Source organism: Lampetra planeri, chromosome 4, assembly GCF_965212315.1.
Source record: "Lampetra planeri chromosome 4, kcLamPlan1.2.h2, whole genome shotgun sequence".
Taxonomy (NCBI): Eukaryota; Metazoa; Chordata; class Hyperoartia; order Petromyzontiformes; family Petromyzontidae; genus Lampetra; species Lampetra planeri.
The window spans coordinates 10,236,640-10,262,717 of record NC_136110.1 but is presented as its reverse complement, the minus strand read 5'-3'; the positions used below and the strand labels follow the sequence as shown (position 1 = coordinate 10,262,717).

The 26,078-nt window shown below is 47.1% G+C and overlaps 1 protein-coding gene across 2 annotated transcripts in view; it reads left to right on the top strand.

Annotated features, from left to right (window-relative positions):
* Positions 1 to 13,892, top strand: part of LOC144717683 (DNA-directed DNA/RNA polymerase mu-like) — a 92,375-nt gene extending 78,483 nt beyond the window's left edge. For both annotated transcript variants that reach the window (XM_078593231.1, XM_078593230.1), the window contains one exon: positions 12,551 to 13,892. In XM_078593231.1, the coding sequence (XP_078449357.1) occupies positions 12,551 to 12,637 (87 nt within the window). In that variant the 3' untranslated portion in view covers positions 12,638 to 13,892. The remainder of the gene's footprint in view (positions 1 to 12,550) is intronic.
* The last annotated feature ends 12,186 nt before the right edge of the window (positions 13,893 to 26,078 follow it).

The following is a 26,078-nucleotide window of genomic DNA, read 5'->3' as shown; positions in this document are numbered from 1 at the left end:
TATTTTTAAGAGCAACAATTGTGTGCTGACCTTTTTGTCCAAACAGATTTAATTACAATTCTTAAACTCTGCCTCGTTGAAATGTTTCTCTCGGGCTGATGCCCCCCCGTCCCGAGTTAGGAGAAGCATCTCTGGATTAAACATTTCCAAGCCAATATTTGGTTTATTGAGATCTAAAACATTTATAGATCTCAATCTTAATTTTGGAGCTTTTGTGACTGCAGGAATTATTCTTTGGTTCTTTCGGTTAAGTCACGTCTAAAAATAAAATAATAAATAAAAATAATAGCATATTACGACGTTTCGATTGCAACACAAGCAATCATCATCAGGCATAAAAGAAATAGCAACAAAAATCTAACTAGAAAACTATAGACAGACATACAAGCAGACAGACATCACAAGGGCACACAGAGAGAGGACACATATCGGCACAAAGAGAGGGGTCGTTTCTGTGACGGTCCCTTGCAGCAGCAGTACGTTGCCGTTCACTCATTGATATGCTAATTTGCTCTGCCCCCTCCCTCTCTCCGTCCCCGCCCCCCCTCTCTATATTTAAGGGACCGTCACAGAAACGACCCCTCTCTTTGTGCCGATATGTGTCCTCTGTCTGTGTGCCCTTGTGATGTCTGTCTGCTTGTATGTCTGTCTATAGTTTTCTAGTTAGATTTTTGTTGCTATTTCTTTTATGCCTGATGATGATTGCTTGTGTTGCAATCGAAACGTCGTAATATGCTATTATTTTAATTTATTATTTTATCTTTAGACGTGACTTAACCGAAAGAACCAAAGAATAATTCCTGCAGTCACGAAAGCTCCAAAATTAAGATTGAACCACTTCTACGGGGAAGTTTTAAGCTTATCCTTTTTTCTCCCTCTGGCTATTTGTTCTCTCTGCCTGTGTCCTCTCTTTGGAATTTTCACACTTAAAATTCTAACTTAGCAATCTTTGAAATACGTAATCAACCAGGCTATGCGTTAATTGTGTGTTGACCGACTCTCTGTGTTGCATTACATCACATTTCGATATTTTGCTAGGTTATTTAATTTTAGTGTGCCTTTTTCCTAATTTTCAAGCTTGCGTGCCCGTGCCACGTCGTCATCTTACTTGTGAAGTACCGTTGATGACTCTTGGACACCGTTGGTGAGGCACACGTATTTATTCCGTACAAGTAGTCACAACTGTGGACATACAATACTAGAGGGGGTATCGGCCCCCTCACCTGGCTAGCTGGGAATACACTGCTAGCTATCTCTGACCTACCTCCTAGTCCTCCACTAACGGGCTAGGGGAGGCTGTCTGGCCCGACACTGGTAAGTCGGGCTACGGTACCCGGAGTCCCAGAGCACTAGCTCTGGTTCTCGGGACCACGCCGCTGGCTCGGTCCTGCGCGGCCCTGACAAGGGCGGCGTCCCAGGGGAGTCCAGGGCTCTAGCTAGACGATCTTCGGTCTTCACTGGTTTAGCTTAACATTCTGCCCCGAGCCCTCTGACACATCCCCCTTTATACTCCACCCCTGCTGAGGGGTGGGGCCCCGGGCTGCCTGGTGCGGACGTCGTTGAGAGCACCCCCCCCCGTGCACTCACGTAGCCCCGCCCACTGTGTTTGTTTCCCATAAGCTGCCATGCATAACGACTCTCTCTCTAACACCCCTACATCACCCCCCCCCCGCATAGCTTGCAGCCGTCCCGGCTGCCAACATACAAAAAAACGACAATAAAAGCGCATTTACCCCCTGACCGCGCGTGTGCCTCACTATTTATCAACATAACGCGAAGAGAACAACAACAAGAACCAGAAAACCCCGAAGGGAAAACAACCCGACGAACCCCCCCGAATAAATACGAATTCCGTAAAAGCAACGTATATACAAATCGCAAGGAACCCCCAACACACACACAACACAACACAATGTGCCAGGAGCACACCACCGACGCAGCGCACAGTAACCATACACGTGAAAATAAAAAAAATAAAAAAAATTATTCTTTTTGTGCATCACAAGAGTCTGCGCAATCTTGCGCGCGTCCTTGCCGCAGGCCCGTCACACGGGGCAACCCCGGATGGCGGACCATCCGGTGGCAGCTGTCCATTTCGAAGTGAGTCTGCGCTTGATGTCGCGAGACCCTCGGCATCCCCCGTAGGGGTTGTTGGGCGGGAGCCCGTCATTCCTGGTGCACCTGGGGGCGGGACAGCCGGCAACACGTCAGGCGAGAGCAGCAGAAACGGACCCTTTGAGTCGGCCGACCCCCCACATGTTTGGCCACGCGTGTGTGGAGTGGGGCCTCGCACCGCAACGAAGGGTTTCAGCCTAGAGGGGTGCACAAACCACCGGCGCTTCCCCCATTTGATGCGAACGCACTGAGGCCGCAAAACCTCGACCACCTCGACGGGGCCCCGCCACGGCCGCACCAGTTTTGAGGAGGTCGCGAGTGGTACCTGGGGACAGTGCAGCCATGCCCTGTCCCCCGGCTTCCACTGTAGCACGTGCGCGCGACCCAGTCTGAGGCGCTCATTCGCTTTCTGACGCCTGTCGGAATTTAGCATGGCAGCATCCCGTGCCTCAGTCAATTTCGCAAGGTTAAATTTAACATGGTCGGCCAATTTAGTTTTTCCCAGCGGCGCGGGGATCTGCAGCTGTGCCCGAACAGGTGGGTCAGGTTCGCGGCCATACATGAGGAAGAAGGGTGAAAATCCCGTCGCAGCATGGGGGGCCAATCTGTATGCTGCCAGGACCCCTTGAATTTGCAAGTCCCAATCGGTCTGTGAGTCCGAAACCTGCTGCGACAACATAGACGTGATGGTTCGATGCAGACGCTCGACCATCCCGTCAGTTTGCGGGTGATAGGGAGAGGTACGAATTTTTTTTCGTTCCCAGGAGCTCACAGACCTGTTGGAGGAGTTTGCTGGAAAAAAATTTTCCCTGGTCGGTCAGCAGCCGCTCCGGAGCACCTTTGTCCATGACGTAACCTTGGACAAAGGCCTCCACGATGGCTGCTGCCGACTGGTTGGCCAGGGGCCAGGCCATAGGCCAGCGCGTAAAGTATTCCACCCCGGTCAACAAATATCTATTGCCCCTAGGGGTGGCGGGAAATGGCCCCAGAATATCCAGCGCGACAAGTTCGTTCACTCTGGAGACTCTGATAGACTGCAAAGGCGGGTTTGACTCCCGTGCTGGTGGTTTTCGCTGCGCACACCGAGGGCATGATGCCAACAGATCTGCGACATCCCTTGTCATGCCTGGCCAAAAAAAATCAAGCTGGAGCAAGGCGAGGGTCTTTTGGGTACCCAGGTGGAGGAGGCGCTCATGAGCAGCCCACACCACCCTACCCCGTAACCCAGAAGAGACCACCAGCCGGTGTCGATGGGATTTCCCGTTCCAATGCATCAGCAACCCCGCGTGCATTTCCCATGCGTCGGCATCACCCGTCCCTTGCCCCGCCTCCCCGGCGCGACGACGCGACGCGAGGAGGGAGGTATCCTCCATCTGGAGACGCCCCCATTCATTAACAGGCAAACCCAGCAGGGAATCTTTTCCCTGTTGTGCGATAGAATTTGGAAGCAATGTTTCGTCGTCGGCGGCGGCCGCCAGGACCAGAACTGGCATGTCCCCTGCTGGCTTGCAACGTCCCGACCCCAGGAGGCATGCACATTCGGAGGTGGTTGGCATGCGCGACAGAGCGTCCGCGTTGGTGTGGCGAAAGCCCTTACGGTAGGTGGTTTCGAAATCAAAATCCTGGAGGATCTCCAACCATCGGGACAATTGTCCCGATGGCTGTTGAACTCGCAGGGCGTACTGCAGTGCCGCATGATCTGTGCGGACGGTGAAATGCCGACCGTACAGATATGGGCGATACTGTTGGATGAAATAGACAATTGCCAACAGTTCCCTACGGGTGACACAATATCTTTGCTCCGCTGGAGACAACACCCGACTGCCGTACGCAACCACCCGTTCCACGCCGTCAACCACCTGGGAAAGCACGCCCCCAATACCCGTGTTGCTCGCATCGGTGTCGAGCAAAAATGGTTCCGAAAAATCGGGGTAAATCAAGGGAGGAGCTTTTACCAGGGCGTCCCGAAGGGAGCAGAAAGCAGCCTCCTCCTCCTCCTGACCCCAGTGGAACCGAAACCCTTTTGATGTTAAAGCGTGTAGGGATTTGGCAATCGTCGCAAAATCAGCGACGAACCGTCGGTAATACGACGCGAAGCCAATTAAACTCCTGACCTCTCCCACCAAGGTGGGAGTTGGCCAGGAGCTGACACACTGCGTTTTGGCGGGATCGGTAGCAATACCTGAGCGCCCCACGATGTGCCCCAAATAACGCACCGAATCGCGTAACAAATGACATTTTTGGGGTTTGAATTTCAAATTAGCAGCCCGCATCTTTAGGAAAACCACCCGCAACCTCTGGAGATGTTCGTCAAAAGTTTTACTAAAGACGATAACGTCATCCAAATAAATCAGGCACGACTCCCATTGCAATCCAGCCAAAACCAATTCCATCAAACGCTGGAAAGTTGCCGGCGCTGAGTGTAAGCCCATCGGCAACCGGTTGAATTGGAACAGGCCGTGCGGTGTATGGAAAGCAGTTTCAGGCTTTGAATCATCGTCCAGAGGAAGCTGCCAGAATCCCGAAAGTAAATCCAGTGTGGAGAAGAATCGCGCTCCCGCCAAGGCGTCCAGCGATTCGTCCATCCGTGGGAGCGGGTATGCGTCGGCAACCAAAATTTTGTTAAGGCGCCGAAAATCAACGCAAAACCGCAATGAGCCGTCCTGCTTTTTAACCAGGACGATCGGCGCTCCCCAAGGGCTGGTGGAAGGAGAAATGATGTCGGCGGCTAACATGTCATCAATAGCCGATTTGACATGGTCCTTTTCGGCGGGACTTAACCGAAACGGATTCTGGCGTATTGGCGCGCTGTCACCCGTGTCAATATGGTGACGCAGCAGATGAGTGCAACCCAAATCGTATTTGTCCCGACTGAAAACGTCGGAAAATTCCCGCAGTAGCGTTCTAAGCTGTTGGCGCTCTGAATTTGACAGGTCCGTCGATCTGGCACAAAGCGCATCGAGCCACCCTCCATCGCTGTTCGAATGTGGGTGCGGCCGGGGAGCAGTGCCGACGTGATTCGCAACAGGTTCCTCGCAGGGCACCGGCGTCGTGTGAGCAAGCACCGTCCCTTGAGGAACTACCACTGTCTGCGACCCCACATTGAGGACCGCGATGAAAGGGTCCCCGTCCCCTCTTACGACGGTCTGGGCCGGAATCAAATGAGGTCCACTAACCCCGGCCCTAGATGGTCCCAGCAGAATTCCCTGGTCCCCAATGCCCTCAGCGAAGGGCCGACGAAGTTTTAGAGGCACCAACATTTGAGCTCCCGGCGGCACACGAACTGTTTTAACGACGAACGCTGGTACTGTTACGAACGCCGTCCGAGCCGCAGTAGGGGAAGGCAGGAACGCCATGCGTCGTCCCGACGGGAGCTCAATGCATCCCTGGTCTATTAAAATACAAATCGGCATTTTGCCCAAGAAGTCCGTCCCCAGCAGGCACGGAACCGCCAGCGAGGAGGAAACAAAAATCGGGCCCGACAATTTGATATCCCCGATACAAATTTGCGCTCGAATCTGTCCAATGATGCCAAGAGAGCCCCCGTTAGCAGCATAGAATGGGACGTTAACCGGCAGTAAAGGACGGCTCTGGACAGGTAGAATATTGTAAATGAGTTCGGAAATGATGGTCGCCGATGCCCCCGTATCGACCAGGATGCGTACCTCCACCCCGTCAATGTGTCCCACCACGGCCGACGACCCCGACGACGCGGCCACAACGCGATGGGCCAACATGGACCACTGCCTGGGTTCGATTTGAGTCCCCATAGTGGTGCGTGTTGGCCCGTCGCAGCGCAATGTCGGCCCCCCGTTCGTTGCGGTGTGCGAGTGTGTGACGAGTGTGTGCTTGGGCCAAACATGAGGAGTGCCGCGACTCGCCGGATTATGTTGATGGAGCTTGGGAGGAGGAGGGCCGGCGTCCTGTCGAGGCGTCGTCCCGCGCTGCCGAGGAGAGCGGCAGCCCGAGGCGACATGGCCCCGGACGCCGCAGTTGAAGCAACGCGGGAGCGCCGGCGGCGATGACGGACGGTCGAAGTGGCTCGACCCATCCCGGCCCGACCGTGCTCCCGTCCCCTGCTGCCGTCGACGGTCGACGGCGTAAACCTCCTCCGCCGGGAGGGTGGCTGCAGCCACCGCACGCCCGGCCGCTGCCCTGCTGGCTTTCCGACGCTGTGACAGCAGGTTGGCGTGGAGGAGCGCGCGCAGCCTGGAGGGAACTCATCTCCGTGTCCTCCTGTGCAACGACGGCGATGTCCAGGTCGTCTGCCAGCAGGAGGATTTTTTCTGTGACCATGGCGTCCATGCCGTCGTCGTCCATTCGAGGGAAGGCCGTCTTCGCCAGTGCCAGGAGACTCGTCCTGTACGCCAGGGGCGACTCCTTTACACCCCGCTGGCGATCGTAAAACTGCTGCCTGCATTCCGACCACCGTGCCATTTCTTGGTGGGCGAGGAAGCGTCGCTGGAAGCCGCCCCCGTCGCCCTCCGCGCCAACAAACTCTTTGAGCGGAGGCAGCCGTTGGTGCAGCGCAGCGGTCGCCATGGAAGCTCGCAGGCTGCTGTCCCCGTAACTCGGCTGCGCTTCGGCGCGAACGGCAGATGGTATCGCTTGTCGCAGCCGTGATGACGCTCCCTCCGCTGGCGGTGACGCGACAGCCCCAGCGAGAGCGATGTTGGACCCGAGGTTCAGGCCGGCCACGCCCTCAGCAGCTGCTGCGGCGATGGCGGGAGATTCAAAGTTTGAATCCGTTGAGATGGCGGGAAGGCGCATCGGACGTCGGTTCTCCTCGCCCCGTGGTGGTCCACCAGCCCCCAGCCGCGTGATGTGTTCGAGTGTGGCGGCAGCGGCGTAAAGCAGCTCCGCCAGCCTCGCGTGAGCCAGCTTCAGCCCTTCTGATGGCGGCTCCTCTTCATCCTGATGCCCCGGTAAGAATGCGTCCGGCCCCGGCTGCACGATGTCTTGTTGAGCCGTCTCGGGCTCGACAATTTCAGCGGTGTCCTCCACCTGCGGTACTCCGGCTCGAGCTGTCCGGCGCGTGTCCATGTTCGTAGTTGTTCTGACACCAGATGAAGTACCGTTGATGACTCTTGGACACCGTTGGTGAGGCACATGTATTTATTCGTACAAGTAGTCACAACTGTGGACATACAATACTAGAGGGGGTATCGGCCCCCTCACCCGGCTAGCTGGGAATACACTGCTAGCTATCTCTGACCTACCTCCTAGTCCTCCACTAACGGGCTAGGGGAGGCTGTCTGGCCCGACACTGGTAAGTCGGGCTACGGTACCCGGAGTCCCAGAGCACTAGCTCTGGTTCTCGGGACCACGCCGCTGGCTCGGTCCTGCGCGGCCCTGATAAGGGCGGCGTCCCAGGGGAGTCCAGGGCTCTAGCTAGACGATCGTCGGTCTTCACTGGTTTAGCTTAACATTCTGCCCCGAGCCCTCTGACACATCCCCCTTTATACTCCACCCCCGCGTAGGGGTGGGGCCCCGGACTGCCTGGTGCGGACGTCGTTGAGAGCACCCCCCCCCGTGCACTCACGTAGCCCTGCCCACTGTGTTTGTTTCCCATAAGCTGCCATGCATAACGGCTCTCTCTCTAACACCCCTACACTTGCAGCAGCAGTACGTTGCCGTTCACTCATTGATATGCTAATTTTCTCTGCCCCCTCCCTCTCTCCGTCCCCGCCCCCCCCTCTCTATGTTTAAGGGACCGTCACAGAAACGACCCCTCTCTTTGTGCCGATATGTGTCCTCTCTCTGTGTGCCCTTGTGATGTCTGTCTGCTTGTATGTCTGTCTATAGTTTTCTAGTTAGATTTTTGTTGCTATTTCTTTTATGCCTGATGATGATTGCTTGTGTTGCAATCGAAACGTCGTAATATGCTATTATTTTAATTTATGATTTTATCTTTAGACGTGACTTAACCGAAAGAACCAAAGAATAATTTATAGATCTCTGTATAAATGAATGGTTGTTGCTTCAGTGCATTAGTATAGTAATACCGATAAAAAAGAAAAAACAGTTTAATTGCTGTAGCGTTTCCCCCCCCCCCCCCCAGAAGCCTAAGGGTTTGGCAGATCAATGGTTTACATTAACATTTGTTTTAAAATGGCTATGCTGTACAGCTTTGGCTTCATCTAGTCCTTTGCAAAGTCTAGCCCATTAAAGCAACTAATACAGAGCACAGGAACACCTCGCACTTTCGTCTGGTTAGGGACCAGATCGTCGACGAATGTCAAAAATGGAAGAATGTCAAAGCAGAGCCTTTATTTAGCTTGCAAATTCATTTTGGGCCAGCGAAATACGTACTTGCAAAATACGTTCCTTCGGAGTGGACAGGTAGGAACTTGGTTGGACAGTGCATTCGTGCACGAAAGAAAGCTCGCGGTCACGTGACGCACTTCAACCAATCCGGGAGTGTACATGTTTGGGAGGGGCTATGCACGACAGACAAATAATCCCTGGTGGGCAGTGTGGAACTGTTGTTCCTACCTGTATAACTACAGTAACTATAGAACACATGCGTGCGAAACCTAAATAAACCGAAATAAAATAAACATGAGAATAAATAAACAAATCTAAAAAAACTAAATTATATATTTAAATAGTTTTATTCTTGCGTAAGTGGACGATGAATATATCGGTGATTTAGGGGGAATCTAGATTCAGAAAATAGGAAGGAGAAAATTTGTGAGGATGAGGTTCATCATCAGAACCGCAATTCAACTGTGCCGTCTTCTAATGAGTGTGGTATGCACTGGCGTAGAGTTGTTTTATTTCCTCTAACACTTTCGCTTTATTCTTAAGAATTGTACTGACTGCTGTGCGAGGTACGCCGAGCTTGCGACTTATATCAGCATGGGACATGCCTTGCTCATTAAGTTTGACTATGTCAAGCTTTTCTCGCAAATTGAGAACCTCATGGGTTCTTTCAGCTTTACTATCACCACACTTAGGATCAGAGGCGTAGCTAGGGGGGGGCAGGGGGGTACATATGTCCCCGGGCGCCAAGGTAAAGGGGCGCCAAAATGAGGCTTACAACGTTACATTATAACTTATTGCGGCGGGCGCGGCAGCCTGAAACTACTGCACAAATCTACACCTCAACCTAAAAGTTTATGTATCCCGCCACACACAGCCTACATGTCATGTAATTACATTTTGGCACGCGCGCCTATTAAGAACTTACATGGAAGAACGTCCCAAACAACAGACAGGCGCAATCTTTCAGCCTTAGTCACTGGCCTGTTTTTTGGTGGCGGAAACTACGACGGCCTGAAACACACTGGAGTGCACTATCAGAAGCTGTTAAAGCTATCTATGAAGGACTGGATGAACTAGTAGGGCTGCTAGACAAATTATCGGAGGACGTAACTATGACGCCTGAAACCAGAAGTGATGCAGAACAGTTACAGGCATGCGTATTACATTTTTACTTCATAGTTTTATTACATTTCTGGAATGTCATTCTTGGAAAAATTGATCGTATTCAGAAGCGCTTACAGGATCCTACTATGAATTTCAAGGAAGCAGAAACTGATCTTGAATCTTTGGGGCATGAATTTGTCAAGCTTCGTGATGATTTGAGCCAATTTGCTGTAGAAAACGCCAAAACAAGATGCACAGCCTGGGAGATCGATGTGGACAGAAGAATTAGGCGACGTCGGAAGATGCCAGGAGAACTGGCAAGAGATGCAGGACTTTCAGCAGAAGAAGAAATTGTGCACGTTATGAACAGTGTATTTTATCGACTTCAACAGGAGATGTCAACACGGTTTTTACGACTAAAAGACCTGAACACAAAATTTGGATTTCTGCTGGACGTCAAAACTCTTCTATCCGACACAGATGTCGATGCAATGCGTCGAAATTGCACAGATTTTGGAAATTTCTATGACACCGACATGAATGGCCACGAACTTTTCACAGAAATTGTAGATTGCAAAATGCTGCTCAGTAACCGGAATGAAGTTCTACCAGAAACTCCTTTGGATTTTCTTGGTTTGATTGTGTTTTATGGAGACGACATATTTCCGAATTTGCGAATTTCACTGCAAATTTTATTAACAATAGCAGTTTCAATTGCAAGCTGTGAGCGGTCGTTCAGCAAATTGAAACTTATTTTGTCGTATTTGCGTGCTTCAATGGGACAAGATCGTCTCAGCGATCTTGCTCTTCTTAGCGTTGAAAGAGAAACATTGGAAAAAACATATTTTGATTACGTGATTGACCAGTTTGCGACAGTGAAATCAAGAAAAATGTGTCTTTTGTAGACTATGTCAACCAGTCTACGACAGTGACTGAGTGAGCCATGTAATATAATTTCTATAAATTTGCTTTTTTAAATACAATGTTTCATTAAAATTTAAATTATTCCTTATTCGATGTAATAGGAAAATGTGATTAAACGGGGGGGGGGGGGGGGGGCGCCAATTTTATAGTTCGTCCCCGGGCGCAAAATATCCTAGCTACGCCTCTGCTTAGGATCCATTGTGAATATATTAAAGCACAAAAATAAGTATTTTTACAGTAATCACAAAAATAAGCACAGTATGAATACTATATTCTTTGTTCTTTCGGTAAAGTCACGTAGAAGGGAAATAATAAAATAATACAAATATAAAACAATAAAATTCTCACGACGTTTCGACTGCAACACAAGCAATCATCATCACGTGTTTTATAATCACGAAAATAACTATGAACACTGTAGTATTATACTGTTATCACAAAAATAACTATAAATTGTTTCCAGTATAATCACAGAGATAAGTACAGTATTAATAATATATGAATAAACACACAAATATAAGAGATGCTCACTGAACGACTTCTATTCAAAGACTGAGTGAAAAAGACGGCGCGTGGCGCGAACGTCGTGGAAGGTTTGGGGTGAAATCGGACGAAATAAGAAAGCTGCGTGGACGAAATTTAAAATGTGGTGATAGTTGAAAACGGCCGAAACAGTGAAGCGATGAAAGTCAAGGTATCACTGTATTACGGATAGGAGAAACTGCAGGCACGCAGAGGTCTCCAGGCTGTGCATAGCAAATGTATAAAGCATTTTATCACACAAAAGTCCGGTCATCATTGCAGCAGCTTTTTGCTAACCACCGAATAAAGACAAGTCACTGCATCGCTTGCTTTCAGATGCGCTTCTGCGGCCGTCTGGAATGCTCTTCTTTCTAACATTAGGAAGTCACTGGAGCTGTACACTCTCAAATCTAGATTGAAAACTAATTTCTTTGAAAATACTTTTGTGTTTAGTTTGTTATCCTTCCCCCGCACCTCCGATTAGCACAAGTTGGCTATATACGGTGTGAAAGAAGTTCAACATACATAGATATATATTTCCTTCAGAGTTCACAGGATCATTTTGCCTGCCGCCACACGAATCGTAAAAGTCAATGGGTTTCATTTGAAAATATTTTACACGGTTACATGAGTAGGGTGGAATGTCCCTGAAGTGTTGTTATATTTATCCTCATCTTACATTTATGGAAACATGATCAATACATCTCCTATCCTAATATGGCATTAAAATCCGATATTTTGACACCTGCTTACAAATATTTCGTTTCGTAGAATGCTGAAGGTAAGGGTGCAGCCATGCAATTGCTTGCTCGCTCCACTGCTAGATGGTCGTTGCTAGAGAGAGCTCTAGAGAGAGCTCCTCGAGATGTTACTTGGCCTACTCTTCCGCACTGACCAGACATCAAATTAGAACCAAAGTGTCACCGCTCTTCAAACGGGCATGGAGCAGTGGTGATCGACATCGTTGGCCCTGAGCCAGGAGTAAACATTCACCGTTGCTGTGGCAGAGGCCTCGGCTGTTCTTGGCATGAGCAGTGTTATTTAAAGAAAAAATAGAACTCGCATTATGAAGCTTTGAGCAACAATAGGCTGAGTCAATCTCTGACTGGGATTTAAATTTGCATGTTCTCCCTGTGGTCGCGTGGATTTTTTTCTCCGGGTTCTCCGGTTTTTGCCTCCGCATTTTAAAACATGCATTGAGATTATTTAGATGATTTTGCTGCCATAAATGTCCAAGTTATACGATTCTTAGTTAAGCTATCATTTGTGGTCAGGTCGCTACTGAAAAACAAGTTAATACCTCAGTGGGCTTTGCCTGGTAGGATGGGATAGTTTAGTTTGATTTGTTTTGGTGATTTGTTTACCTTTCTTGTACTTTGCACTGCTGTCATGTTTTTGTATTGTTTGTTGTTGAAAGTTTTTACCCGCCCCTATTGAACATTTGTGAAAAAGAGCTTTATAGCTAATCGGATTCCTCCAATATAAATACACATTCTGATTCTGAATTTGTAACCCACGTGGTTGTGAGTCGAGTGGCATCACCATTCGTTTGGAGTACCTGTGTAATACTGCAAGTATGGAGAGATTATAATCGCGTCTTCTTTTTTTGCATTTGCAGAACACGTTTTTGAACGCAACAACGGAACAACAGATATTCAGTCACCTGCAGTTGCCTTTTGTTGAGCCTTGTTTCCGCAATGCTTAAGAAAACAGATTCAATTGGATGCCAACTGATTTTTTTCCCTCCTGTGTCAAGTTCACTGAACAATTACAACGCACAAACATTATCTCTACACAGATGTGCATGCATGCGTACAGTTGTGCAATGTCAGGTTTTTGTGTACAAGGTTTGTAAGCGGTTAAATTACAGTGCTCATTAAATGACATTACCTTAATTCAGCTCAAGTGTTACAGATATGCGCAGCTCTTTGAAATGCACGGCAAATTATTCTGATCCACGGCAAATTGAGTAGCAGCCCCGCTATTTTTAGCATTAATTGTTAATGTTTGTGACATCCTATCAAAATCTAGACACTAGATGTACGCTATTCAGGTCAACAGAGATTATTCATTACAGTTTTTCTTATTTTATCCCCTTCATATGTTTTTTTTTCATGCATTGTCACCTTTGTGACACCCATTTTACCCAGGGAGCCACACGGCCGCTTTGTTTCTTAAAACGTTAACAAGCAATTTACGAGCGTTCCTACACTTGTGTGACAATGGGTGATGCTTCATTATAGGCGGCGGCGAGGGCTGCCTTGGAAGGAGAGAAAAAATAAATATATAAACCGCCCGCAACAGCAACACGGTGGAAGCGCATGTGTACCTTTGTTCAATCAATCGCTGCCTTTAATTCAGTTGGTAAAGTAGCAGCGGAATGTCCTTTAACGGTGACACCGCTGACTCCGTGTTACGAGATTGGCTTGCCGGTTGATCCTGGCCGAGCGGTCCGCGTGTTTGCCGCTTATTGAAGAGGTTTCTTGGTTCGAGCCCCAGCGGCTGCCCTGGGTAAAAATACGTCGGAAGCGACACTAACGCGCGCCCCGTCTGCTTCACAAGTGAACGGACAGATCTCCTGTGCCGAGTAAGCCACGTGCACAAGGCAAATATGGTTCAAATTTGCAAGAAATCAACCGATTGCTGTACTTGGTAGACCATAGCCATCTTTGAAACGGAGCGCCCCAGCGTGACAGCCTTGCAGTATAAAAATGACGCGAATAACTCACGTGCTAAATTATTCAGATAACACTGCTAATTTTATCCAAAGTATATCGTGAGATTTATATTGTCGTGAAGGTACTTTCCAAATGCATTTTTTATAATTAGAGTGCTATTTGCTTTTGAAAAACATCTGTTGATTAAAGCATTAAATGTAATTACGGTGAGTGTGCCATGGCTGCAAATACTGAACCGATGTTCAAATGTTGGTTTCAATAAAATTACATATATAAAATCAATTTGTTATTTATGTGTATTTGTGTATTGGAGATGTAAAAATAATGTTTCTACCTGCATGCTCATGCTTAGCCTTGCCCATATTTCCCTTATGAATTATATTCGTGCGTACGAACGTATGTCCTTGGCATTTAACTGAACAGTTGGTCACTGTTGTGAGGCATGGGTCGTGTCCATGGGAAGCAGTCCAATTCTATTCTTGTGTATGATGGCAATATGTTCAGGAGTTAAATGTCAGTGTTGAGGTCTGCTATCCACGACGAGAGGGCTTCAGGAGAGAGTTTGTGTAGGTTTGCTATTCCTCTTCCGTTGAAGGAGTGCTGACTATAGTGGTTTACTGTGGTCCACAGTTCCGATTTCAATGGCCACAATAACACTGCAGTCTTGAATTTCCCGTTTATGAAAGAGATGTGCGAATCGGATGATTACACCATCGGTGTCTTCGAGGAATGTCAAAGCCAGGAGGTGAGATGTTTGTGTCTCGAATTTGGTATTTATACTGGATATCCGCGTTGTTCCACTGTTTGCCAGCGTTCTTCCGAATCTGTGTAAGATTCTAGGATGGTGACAGTGCTGTACTGTACTCTAACAATGCTGCAGTAAAGCCTCGGAGCATTTACGTAAAGCTCAACATGCATCAGCATTATTCCCCGATAGAAATTAATGCACGACAGTTAAACCGTTTCATAACATGAACATAAAAGTTACCAGCATGGTTGTAAGCATAAATACATTACCACGCGGTGCCTTTTTTTATATAGATATGACATGCTCTCTACAAATGATCTGGTATGGATTATTGTGTGTGACGGATTGGCAGCCAAGAGAGGACACACGAGGGGATGACCAAAGGGGAGATGGAATGATAAACATCAGGGCAAGTGTTGAAGTATAATCAATTTCAGGTGCTCATAACTGTAGGTGGTAGCACATCATTATGGGGTCGCTTTCATCTCACAGTTATACAGTTTGATAAATTAAGGAGGCTGAATGGCATATAACACTGGTGTTTAAATATGTCCGATTGCTTAGCAAGCTGTAAAGGAAGGGAATTCGAGTTAGAATTTTGGGTCAAGTAAAATTACCATAGATGATTGCTCATTACTGTTAATGACCCTATTCCTTAAACAGGGTCATTTTCTTGGAAGAATAATCAATGTTGACGTTCCACAAAGTAGTCCTCGTTTTATTGACTTTGAAGAGATGATGGCAGCGTCGACCAGGAATGAAACTTCCAACCTTCCTATTGTGAGGATGAAGCCGATGTTGAACGCGGCTCATCTCCTCATCTCTCCAGCATGCAGTGAGTTTAAAGCGACCAACGTCCTGGCGATGTCAGGACAGGCCAGAGGTGGATCATGAAATGGTGGGGGGCGGCGGTCCTGTAATTTCAACCTTTTCAAATATGGCCCTACATTACGAATACTAACAATTAACTAGAAATATAATATTTTCATGGTAAATATGAATAACAATCCACATTTTTTAGAGGTCTCAAGGAGGTGGGGGGGATGCACCCAGTGTCCCGAAGAATTTGCCATCTAACAATTGTTATTCCACCTGGTAAGGCTCGCCGAGCTATATCGCTATTTTAAAAATCGACCTGGCCACAAATGTATGTATGTTGAACTTCTTTCACAAGTAGCCAACCGTGCAAATCAGAGGTACGGGGGAAGGACATCGCTTACCATGTGCAAATGTCTAGCAGTCAATGATTTAAACGCATATTTCTAAATGTGGAGAAGAAAAACCGAAGAACCCGGAGAAAAATCCACGTGATCATGCAAAATCCTTATATAGAGCTTCATGGTCTTGATCGAAGCTACGACATCCTGTATACCAGGTGAGGTAGTTAACATCTCTCCACCGTGGCGCCCCAAAGAGAAGAGCTCGCTATGGGCGGCGAGTGGTTGAGTGTATGGACTTTCTATGTGGGAGGGGCTAGAAATTGAGAAGGCGTGGTTATGTAAAGTGGGCGGTGCTGCTGGACGAAGGGTCTGGCAGTGCACGGTGTATGCTGGTTGATTCTTTCTTTCATGTTATTATTATGGCAAGAACGCGAGCCCGGTACAATGCGCCGGAGGTTTCTGGAGGGGAACAGAACAACTGGGGTGGGGACTGTCGGCGCTTCAGGACCGGGCTGGTTGATTCTTACAAGTCATTGTCAATTCCAGAGTTCAACACTCAAACTGAAGCAATGTATCGAATATTCTGAGAGTAGTGCACGGTGACATTTTCTTTTTTATCCTGTAGATCGTTACGTATATGGGCCACTGTGGACCACATGAAATGAGAGCACTTGATTTGCTTTGCAAATATTTAACTGAGTGCATAACTTTACTGTATATTGATTATTGAAGAACACTCGATTAAAAGGATGACAGTGCCTTACTGGCTTTCAATGAGAAAAATCGTGCATATAGATGTTTTAAACCAATGTGAGGATTAATTAATTATTCGTTGAAATACAAACCTCTGTTTTATCAGCTTATCTTATTACCATTGTCCTGCAGAAACAATGTTGAGTTATAATAATACCACGGGAAATGTTTTAATTGGAGGTGCATACAAGCTGTGGATTATTTTGACAAAGCCACGCAATAAACACCTCTCCACCACCTATCCCACACAACAACTCACTTTAAACTTCCACGAATTTTACTTCGGTCCACCTACCAATCGACGTTCATCACTGAGCACCAGCTGTTTGCAAGGATGTGTATATAACATGGTAAAGCCACAGCCCTGCAATTTCTGGCTCATGCCACTGCTGACGGAAGGGCTTCCATTAGTCGTAGCTCTAGAGAGCCCATATCAGCATCTTCATTCATCCTGGAAGAATCCGATTAGCTCTGCTCTTTTTCACGGATGTCCATATCGAGGGTATTTTAGCACACTCTCTCACGTTTGCCAGATGTCTTGGAAGAGGTTGAATACCCACATTTTACGATTAAACGAAACTATTTTTTTTATTTCTTAAATTATTTTTTCACCAGGTAAGGCCCACTGAGCTACATAGCTCTTTTTCAGAAGCGACCTGGCCACAAAATGATAGCCAAATGAAGTAGCTTACCGTGTGGACATTTATAGCAGCCAAATACTCGAAATGCATGTTTATAAGTGTGGAGGGTAAAACCAGAGGACCAAGAGAAAAACCCACACGACCACGGGGAGAACATGCAAACTCCAACTATACAGACGTCAGGGTCAGCAGCGAACCCACGCCCTCCTGTATACCAGGTGAGGTAGTTAACATAAAGTCACCGTGGCACCCTGCTGATTGACTAAGGAGTGGACTCCTTTACACTGCTGCGTTGACAGAGGCGGGGGAATTAGAAAACTTGCACCATTGTTTCGACTACCACACCAGGAGATTGAATCCATGTGGCAGCTTAATTGTAGGAAAATATATCCATACTATCAGAATACTTTTCTCTGTCAGATGAAATCCCTATCACAGACCCAGGGCCCCTTTTGCCACACATGCACCTCATAACCATTGCATCTTGCAAAGTAAACCGAGAATTATTTTTTTTAACTGTCAAAAGCATGTTACATTTGCTAGAAAAGTTGGAGCACCTCTTCATGTTAAATCCAATTGTGCACCATTATCACAATATAATCATAAACTAAATATGTTCTAGCCTTTACAAAATACATTGACAAATAAATCCACTCAATAAATGAACAAACGAAAAAGCATGGTTGCGGAACAAAAAAAATCAAAGGCTTTTCCAACTGCGAGTGGCAATACAACTGCCAAATTATTTTCCAATTTCACATTAATGAGTTGTAGCAACAGCATTGTGTAAAAGTGAGCGTGCAAATTATTCGAAAACGGCAAACAGACAACTGTCAGATGTGTCGGGCTAAAACGTGGCAGCATTAGAATTCTACCAACCTAATACGCTCACTCGTGGGAAGCAGGATGAAAAGTTGCATTGATTGTCACCGGACATTTTGACCTTTAATAATCATAACTTTTTCTTGGCTTTGTGCTCAGCGGGGCATTGATTTGGAGTGCATTAGATTCACAAGCTCACCAGCTGCTCAAAGGACAGGACCCAAGAGGGAATAGAATAATAACCCTCTAAAGTGTGTCATCCCGATGAATACACACAACCGTACAATGCCGGGGGCTGCGTGTGGCTTGGCCTTTCGGGGGCATCTTCCGTTGGATGCCAAGACTTTCACATTTTTTTGCCACTTTTTTAATTTTAAAGCACGAACAGACTGTGCAAATTACGTGCAGAGTTCGCTTGAGATACGATGTTCAATATCAAATATCCACCACAATCCGGGAAATGATATGCATTTAAATCCCCAAAATGTGGCCCCTTAATCACTTGTGATGAGAAAAGCTGTGCACACTAACTACACATTTTTTTTGTAGATAAAATACTTGTAATATTCAAATCCCTCTAAAGTAGTTTTTTAGATCTAAAATTGACGTAAGTTGTATGTGTGCAGAACTATTCAGTGATCATTTTTTTCCATTGTCCCTGAGGTTTTCTTTTGTCATCGTTAAAGAAATATGCCACTGCCTGTCTTTTTCACAGCTTCGTGTCTCCACTGCACACCCCATGGTATAGTTAAGTTAACTTTCAAGACACTCAAGTGTGTACCTTCAAATAATTTTTTATCCCCAATGTGTCACTTATAGAAATAAAAAAACTGCTCAAATAAATTCAATAGCTTGTGTTCCTGACGATTATCCTTGATTAAAATGTGTGAAATACTTAACAGCTTGGACAGACCAATTTGCATGGAACATGTGATATAACTTCACACACAACAACACCCTTGATGAAAGAAAATAAAAGCAATTATGTGTGGTCAGGGTTATCTTGTGGAAGTGGATCTATATCGAAGGAGCCATGTTATACTGATAGGAACCTCCTGGTTATACCAGCCCACAGGGGATTATTGTGTCCATCCGTCCGTCGTGTATCCAAAAATGGGAGGGGTGGGGCTGGGTGGAGAGGGGAGGGTGGGAAGGGGCTGGGTGGGGAGGGTGGGGAGGGGCTGGGTGGGGAGGGGAGGGTGGGGAGGGGCTGGGTGGGGAGGGTTGGGCTGGGTGGGGAGGGGAGGGTGGAGAGGAGATGGGTGAGGAGGGGCTGGGTGGGGAGGGTGGGGCTGGGTGGGGAGGGGCTGATCACCCCGGGGTGCCCTTATAAAACTCAACGTTTAACCTACTCACGCCGGCTTGTGCCCGCCCTAACAGTCGGGCATATTTGCGGAATACACCACGCCGCCGTTGACCCTGGCCATTGACCGAGCAACCCAACGTTCCTACCAGCTCCCTCCGCAGGAATGTGTTTAGCCATCTATGATGATATCACTATTCTCCTGTGCACGCCCAATGTCTCATTCTGCGATGCGAGTCATACATTCTGGGAAAAGTCTTAAACCAAGTGGTACCATGTTATCCTGTGGAGCTCATTTAATTCAATGAGGGTCCATTGGCTTAATTTACCCTGAACTTGATTTTACAGAATGCTTTTATAATTAGGAACCATTTCATTCATCCGGCTAGACCAGCTAACGTCAACGGGAAGGAAGCTTGACGAATGTGGCTCTCATTGCCACCACTTGTTGATGAAGTTGATGAGGAGGATGATGATGACATTGCCACTGCTGTCGATGATGCTGTGAAAGCCGCAACTGAGCTCTCATACACGCTTAGAGGGGGAAAATAATAATGAAACATCTGCACAGAGAGATTAAAAAAATCCACCTCCCGTTTTACTGTCTTATCCGGGCCCTCTCACAGCTCCTGGGTTCTGGAGTTTCATAAATCTGTACCCAAGCCACAAACCCCTTGCCTTCAAAGCAACGGATTGCAAGCATTATACATACATACACACAGATACACGCCCATTTCAGGCCGATTTAGCTTCCGAAAGACTCAGGACAGGTTTATTATATATCACTCACCACTGATGGTAGCAATGGGTTGGCAATTAAGCTGAAGTTGCTGGGTTCATAGCGGAGTGCACGAACCACTGTGCTCTTCATCTTATACACACATAAACACAGATTTACATTCACAAAGATCCACCATATAGCCTTAACATGGAGTTGGAACAAGCGTTGTTAGCGACCACCTATTAAGGCCGGCACAGCACGGCACAGCACTTCACGCGGTAACCTTTGTCTCCCTGTACACATTGAGGCTGAGTCGACCGAGGGGAGGCCCAGGAATCGTTCAGATAATCGTCACTCGTGTTGGTCGTGAGCGGGTGTCGATCTCGGGTCCGCCGGATTCTTAGAGCAACGCACTAACCACTGCGCCCCAGAAAGACACACACACACAGACACATTAGCACGTTTGTGCATGAAACAGATGGAGCCCGATTTGTCGACTTGCTCTGTGGACAGGGTTAAGCGAGCTGACATTGGAACGCATTGCCACGATTTCCCACGCCATTCCACCAGCTACCACCGATTCGCTGCAAGGTTTTATTTTGCGGAATGGGGAACGGCCCATCCGAACCGGCGAATCGGGTCTAAAATGTTATGTGAATGTGGTCCAATGGCATTCATTTATCTTAAATGTCCAGCTATTGCCAGAATTCAAGAAAAACTGGCACCAAAATTGTACAAGAATCAGGCCCAGTGTCTTGATCCATGGCTGCAATGAGTACCCGCACCTCCGATTAGCACGGTTAGCTACATACGGTGCGAAGTTCAACATACATATGTGTGGTGGCACTCATCCGCATTCACAGCTCTGAGGCAGGGGTGGAAAATCAACATCCGACAATGTTTATTGATGTCTCGCATAGTGGTACTCATTTGTTGGTAGGATCACGGGCTGAACCCGGTAGGATGATGGGATTTTAACTCTTCGTATCGCGAACGATTGATGTAGAGCAACAACTATCATTTCCATACTCTTTGGTTCTTTCGGTAAAGTCACGTAGGTATCAAATTAAATACATCTTACGACGTTTCGGGCGCAACACAAGCGTCCATCATCAGGTGGGAAAGAGCATGGATTCCTGCAGTCGCGAAAGCTTCAAATCAATAACAATAATTTCCATTGTGGTTGAGCCAGATTCTTACGTCAGGAGTGGTGGAAGACTGGGATTCAAATTGAGATATGTGAGTCAGTCACTCTTACGGCAGCACTAATTAGCCGGCCAATTTCCAACTCGTATTTCCCACCGTTAAGTTTTATTTTCGAAATGCAAGGCTATTTCGAATTACCGATGAAAGCTGTGAGTGTGTATTAATTAGTTCGCAAAGCTCGCGTGGGTAGATCAGACGCGCGATATATTCGGGAAGATCATAATCGATGCATGAAACTAACACTTCCTTCTGGCAGATGTCCAAGCACACAAAGCAATCTAATCTTAGAGCAGCCGCGTTTCCACGGGAAAGATAAAACCTGCCATGATGTGCAAATGTCACTTATACCGCTTCACCGTGCACCACAAACATCGTTCCCTGACTGATGCCCATGAATGCGAATGGATGCGGCGTAATTATAACGTGACGAGAGCTGGCAGTTATTCTGCAGAAGGTACAGTATATTGAGATAAATCTTCACAATGCACCGGTTTGGTTCATAACGCAACGCCTTTAGTAAACATTATATGAGCATACTGCAAAATATTAGTTTTTTTTTCCCTCTCTCTTCTGCATAAACGATTTAAGCTGACCTGAAACACACAAGCTGTGATGGAGACACCAACAGATGGATGGGATGTGTATTGGTACCTGCTGCGATACGAGACAATGGGTAGCACCTGCAGAGACGATGGGACCGTATGGCCGGGTACAGCATGATGACAGAGTTCTGTTGCGACTCACACTGAGCGTGGCGATATAGAACGTACTGCCTGGATTGGCCCTACCTGGGAGCATGACATCGGTGTTCCACACGGCGCTGGTTTCCACACGGCCCAGATCTGCACTTAGCACGGGTTCTGCACTTAGCACGAGTTCTGCACGCGGCACGGGTTCTGCACACGGCACGGGTTCTGCACACGGCACGGGTTCTACACGTGGCACAGGTTCTGCACGTGGCACGGGTTCTGCACGTGGCACGGGTTCTACACATGGCACGGGTTCTGCACACGGCACGGGTTCTGCACGTGGCACGGGTTCTGCACGTGGCACGGGTTCTACACATGGCACGGGTTCTGCACACGGCACGGGTTCTGCACACGGCACGGGTTCTGCACGTGGCACGGGTTCTACACGTGGCACGGGTTCTACACACGGCACGGGTTCTGCACACGGCACGGGTTCTGCACGTGGCACGGGTTCTACACGTGGCACGGGTTCTACACACGGCACGGGTTCTGCACAAGGCACGGGTTCTGCACATGGCACGGGTTCTGCACGTGGCATGGGTTCTACACAGGGCACGGGTTCTGCACAAGGCACGGGTTCAGCACATGGCACGGGTTCTACACACGGTACGGGTTCTGCACGTGGCACGGGTTCTGCACGTGGCACGGGTTCTGCACATGGCACGGGTTCTGCACGGGGTACGGGTTATGTGTAAGGCACGGGTTTCCACATCTTAGAGCAGTGGTTCTTAAGCTTTACTGCAGCCTTGCACCCCTTTGGTTCTCAATGGTGAAACACATGTACAATGTTAATAAACACATAGGGGGTTGATGAAACAAAGTAGTTGTACTTACGTGCCCGTGCTTAATTTGTGTTTGTCGATGATTTACCAGGGGATGCGTGCACGCCAAGTTAAGAACCACTGCCTTAGAGCATCATGTCACATACGATATAAAAGGTTTAAGGACACGTTTGCCTCCTTCACTTACTTCTCTGCTCCCATATCCTGTTCACCAAACCTTGCTTCAAATACCCGCCAAAAGCCACCTGTAAAATACTACAGCGCTGGCGTTGATGGTTGTGCCCTCTTCGGGTTATACCACGTGCTGTTTGGAATGCTGCCCGACGCTTCACTTCACGTGCTTGTAGCAAAACGTCCGACATAGTGCCGGACAGCACGTGGTACAACCCAAATATCGTACCGTACAATATCTGCGCGCCACCTGTGCAATGTGACTGATCCTCGCATCTCTTGAGACGTTGTACCTCTTCTTGAGCTATGCAAATGGTGTCTTGCAAGAAAGAAGAAAAAAGTTGTAGACTCGAGAGAGAATGGAAGAAATAATGCTGGGAAATGCACTAAAACAGCGGGGGCCAATCTACCAAACACCACGATTCATTCTGGTGGAGAGTTCAACGGGCTCCGAGATTCACCACAAAGCGATGACCAACAATTAACACTGTAGAGTACACAGTGCCGGATTATCCTAGTAGCACAAGTAGCTACACATGTAGCTACGGGCCCCGCACTTTAAAGGGCCCCGCGCTGAATGCTTTCAAGCTATCAATTCCGGCTCAGTGATTCTGCACTTGCTCTATTACTATAGTACTATACTGCCTTCAACTTTTATGAAGGACTGGGTGTTTAAGGTGAGCGATTTGTCGTATTATCTGGCTTCATAGCAAATAAAAAAAAATACAATAACTTTACTATGCAGGTTTTAAATATGTGTTTTAATATTCTTGATTTGAAGCTTTCGTGACTGCAGGAATCCATACTCTTTGGTTCTTTCGGTAAAGTGTTTTATTTTATACCTATGTGACTTTACCGAAAGAACCAAAGAGTATGTTTTAATATTGATGTGTTTTTTTTTTATTTAGGGCCCCTTTATAACATATTCTACAGGCCCCGCACTAGCTTAATCCGGCACTGAGAGTAACGTACTCATGCAATCTATTGATAGCAGTTGTTAACTTCTGAAACATATTAATTCCTAGTCGGGGATTTGTATTTGCCATCAGCCATGACGACATTTGTATCAGTTACCAGGTTTGAATAATCTTGCTGAAATGGTAGAAAAAAATAGGAATGCCATTTCTTGACTCTTCTCCTCCAGGTCGCTGCCCAATGTCCACCTAGCCCTGACATGCCTAGCCTGTGACCATAAATAACATCTCTACAGTCAATTCCAATGTAAAAAAGTCCCCTCAATCCTCTCGACAAGACTCATCCCTCACCGCCTGTAAACCCTAGCCCTACATTAGCACGGTAGGCTACATACGGTGCGAAAGAAGTTCCACATAAACACACATTACCATCTGCGTTAGCTTTGGTGAACGATTCAATTAAAAAACAAGTGTCTTTTATACAAGCTGGAGTAGCCATATGTACACACATATTTTTCAGGCAGTCTGTTCAATAGGCTTTGTTGTACTGCCAAGTTGGCAGTCCGGACTTAAGAACAGTCACATATATCCGAGCACGCGGTAATTGCATGTGGAGTGACCAATGAACCTCCAGTGAAACAAACAGAATTTAATTGGCTTCACAATGGCATGGCGTGGCAGATACTGTATAGCATGGTACTCTTTTGGGATTGCTGTTCCGTATCATTTTGTACACTACAGAACTCATACCCTTATGAGAGGCCAATGCTTGCCAACGTAATGGTCAATTGGACCAACAGTGTTTGCCTTGCAATGAAGATGTACAGCATGATACTTAAAACCACCTTGCACACTAATGAGGGCAACAAAGTTAATCAAATGGCAGTAGTGGGACAAATGATACTACGTAACAATAATAATAATCCACAGTATAAAGTCGTTACACACATCAAGGGAGCTGTAATCACACGGCGGTGGTCAGGTGACTCAGGAGGCCAATGCCGCGTCACCTGTGATTAAACTCGATTCTCAATTCCAGTGAGCTGATGGTGTAAGCCCAGTCACCAGCAACTGCATGAAATCCATCACGACATTAGCTGTTTCATTTAATGCAAAGTTACTTCAGCTCCGATATTGAAACATTTCGGCTTCATGTGATATGATCGCTGAAAAAAAACAAGAATAGGTTTTACCCTTCATGGCAAACAAAACAGGTGTTAAGATGTTCAAACACCAAATAGAAACCTTTTGCAAGGAATTATGTGTGCATTAATCACACGTACTTATGGTGAACATGCAAGCAAAAACATGCTCTGGTAATATATGCATTGTCTTTGAAACGGATTGGTCTACACCAGAGACAGCTTTCTTTAGGGCCTAGCCTCACCAGTGTTAGACCAGAGAACGCCAAAAGGCCAGAAAGGGTAAAATCTATTCTTATTTTTTCATACTTTGATACTGACAAAAAAGGGTCCCATGTTGATATGAACGCTCTTTTTGCAGGGCACATAAAACATACACAGCTGGTGTGATAAAAGGTGCCTCGTGATGAACTGGCTTCCAAGACAGTTCTGCGGCGTCAGCTTCTGGGGGACATTCGCTGGACAAGGTGGCGCAAGTAAAGTTGCAAGAGTCCCAGCATGGGGAGCGAAACGTCGGACAACATGCGATAGAACCTAACGACACATTTTGAGAGCTATAGACACAACTGGTGCTATGCCAGGGGTAGGCACCCCGCGGCTCCGGAGCCACGTGTGGCTCTTTAAGGACCGTATTGCAACTCTTGAAATATTGATACAGAAATTGTTTTTACCGAATTCGAAAAAAAATTGCTATTGTTATATTGTTTGCCGACCTCTGATCGTGGAAGTCCAGTTTACCATGGAAGTCCAGTTGGCCATGGGAGTCCAGTTTACCATGGGAGTCCATTTTACAATGGAAGTCCAGTTGACCATGGGAGTTCAGTTTACCATGGGAGTCCAGTTTACCATGGAAGTCCAGTTGACCATGGGAGTTCAGTTTACCATGGGATTCCATTTTACAATGGAAGTCCAGTTGACCATGGGAGTCCAGTTTACCATGGGAGTCCAGTTTACCATGGGAGTCCAGTTGACCATAGAAGTCCGGTTTACCATGGAAGGCCAGTTGACCATGGGAGTCCAGTTTACCATGGAGTCCAGTTTACCATAGGCAGGAGTCGGCAACCTACGGCTTCTGAGCAACATGCTGCTCTTTAAGGACTGCTTCGTAGCCGTTATTTATTAAGGACCCACCGTCTCGTGTTCACGCACATTGCAGCTCTTGAAATATTGATATATTTTTTTTCCCGAATTCGAAAAAAAATTCTCTTCTTGTTTTTTCGGTTGCAAGCCTTTGTACGATCATATTCTCTGTTGCAATATAAGAAAAAATATCTGGCCTACGATGCGGCCAGACAATTTCTTCTTTGTATGGCTGATGTTGATGGAGAGGAACAACTATTATTGTTATTTTACATT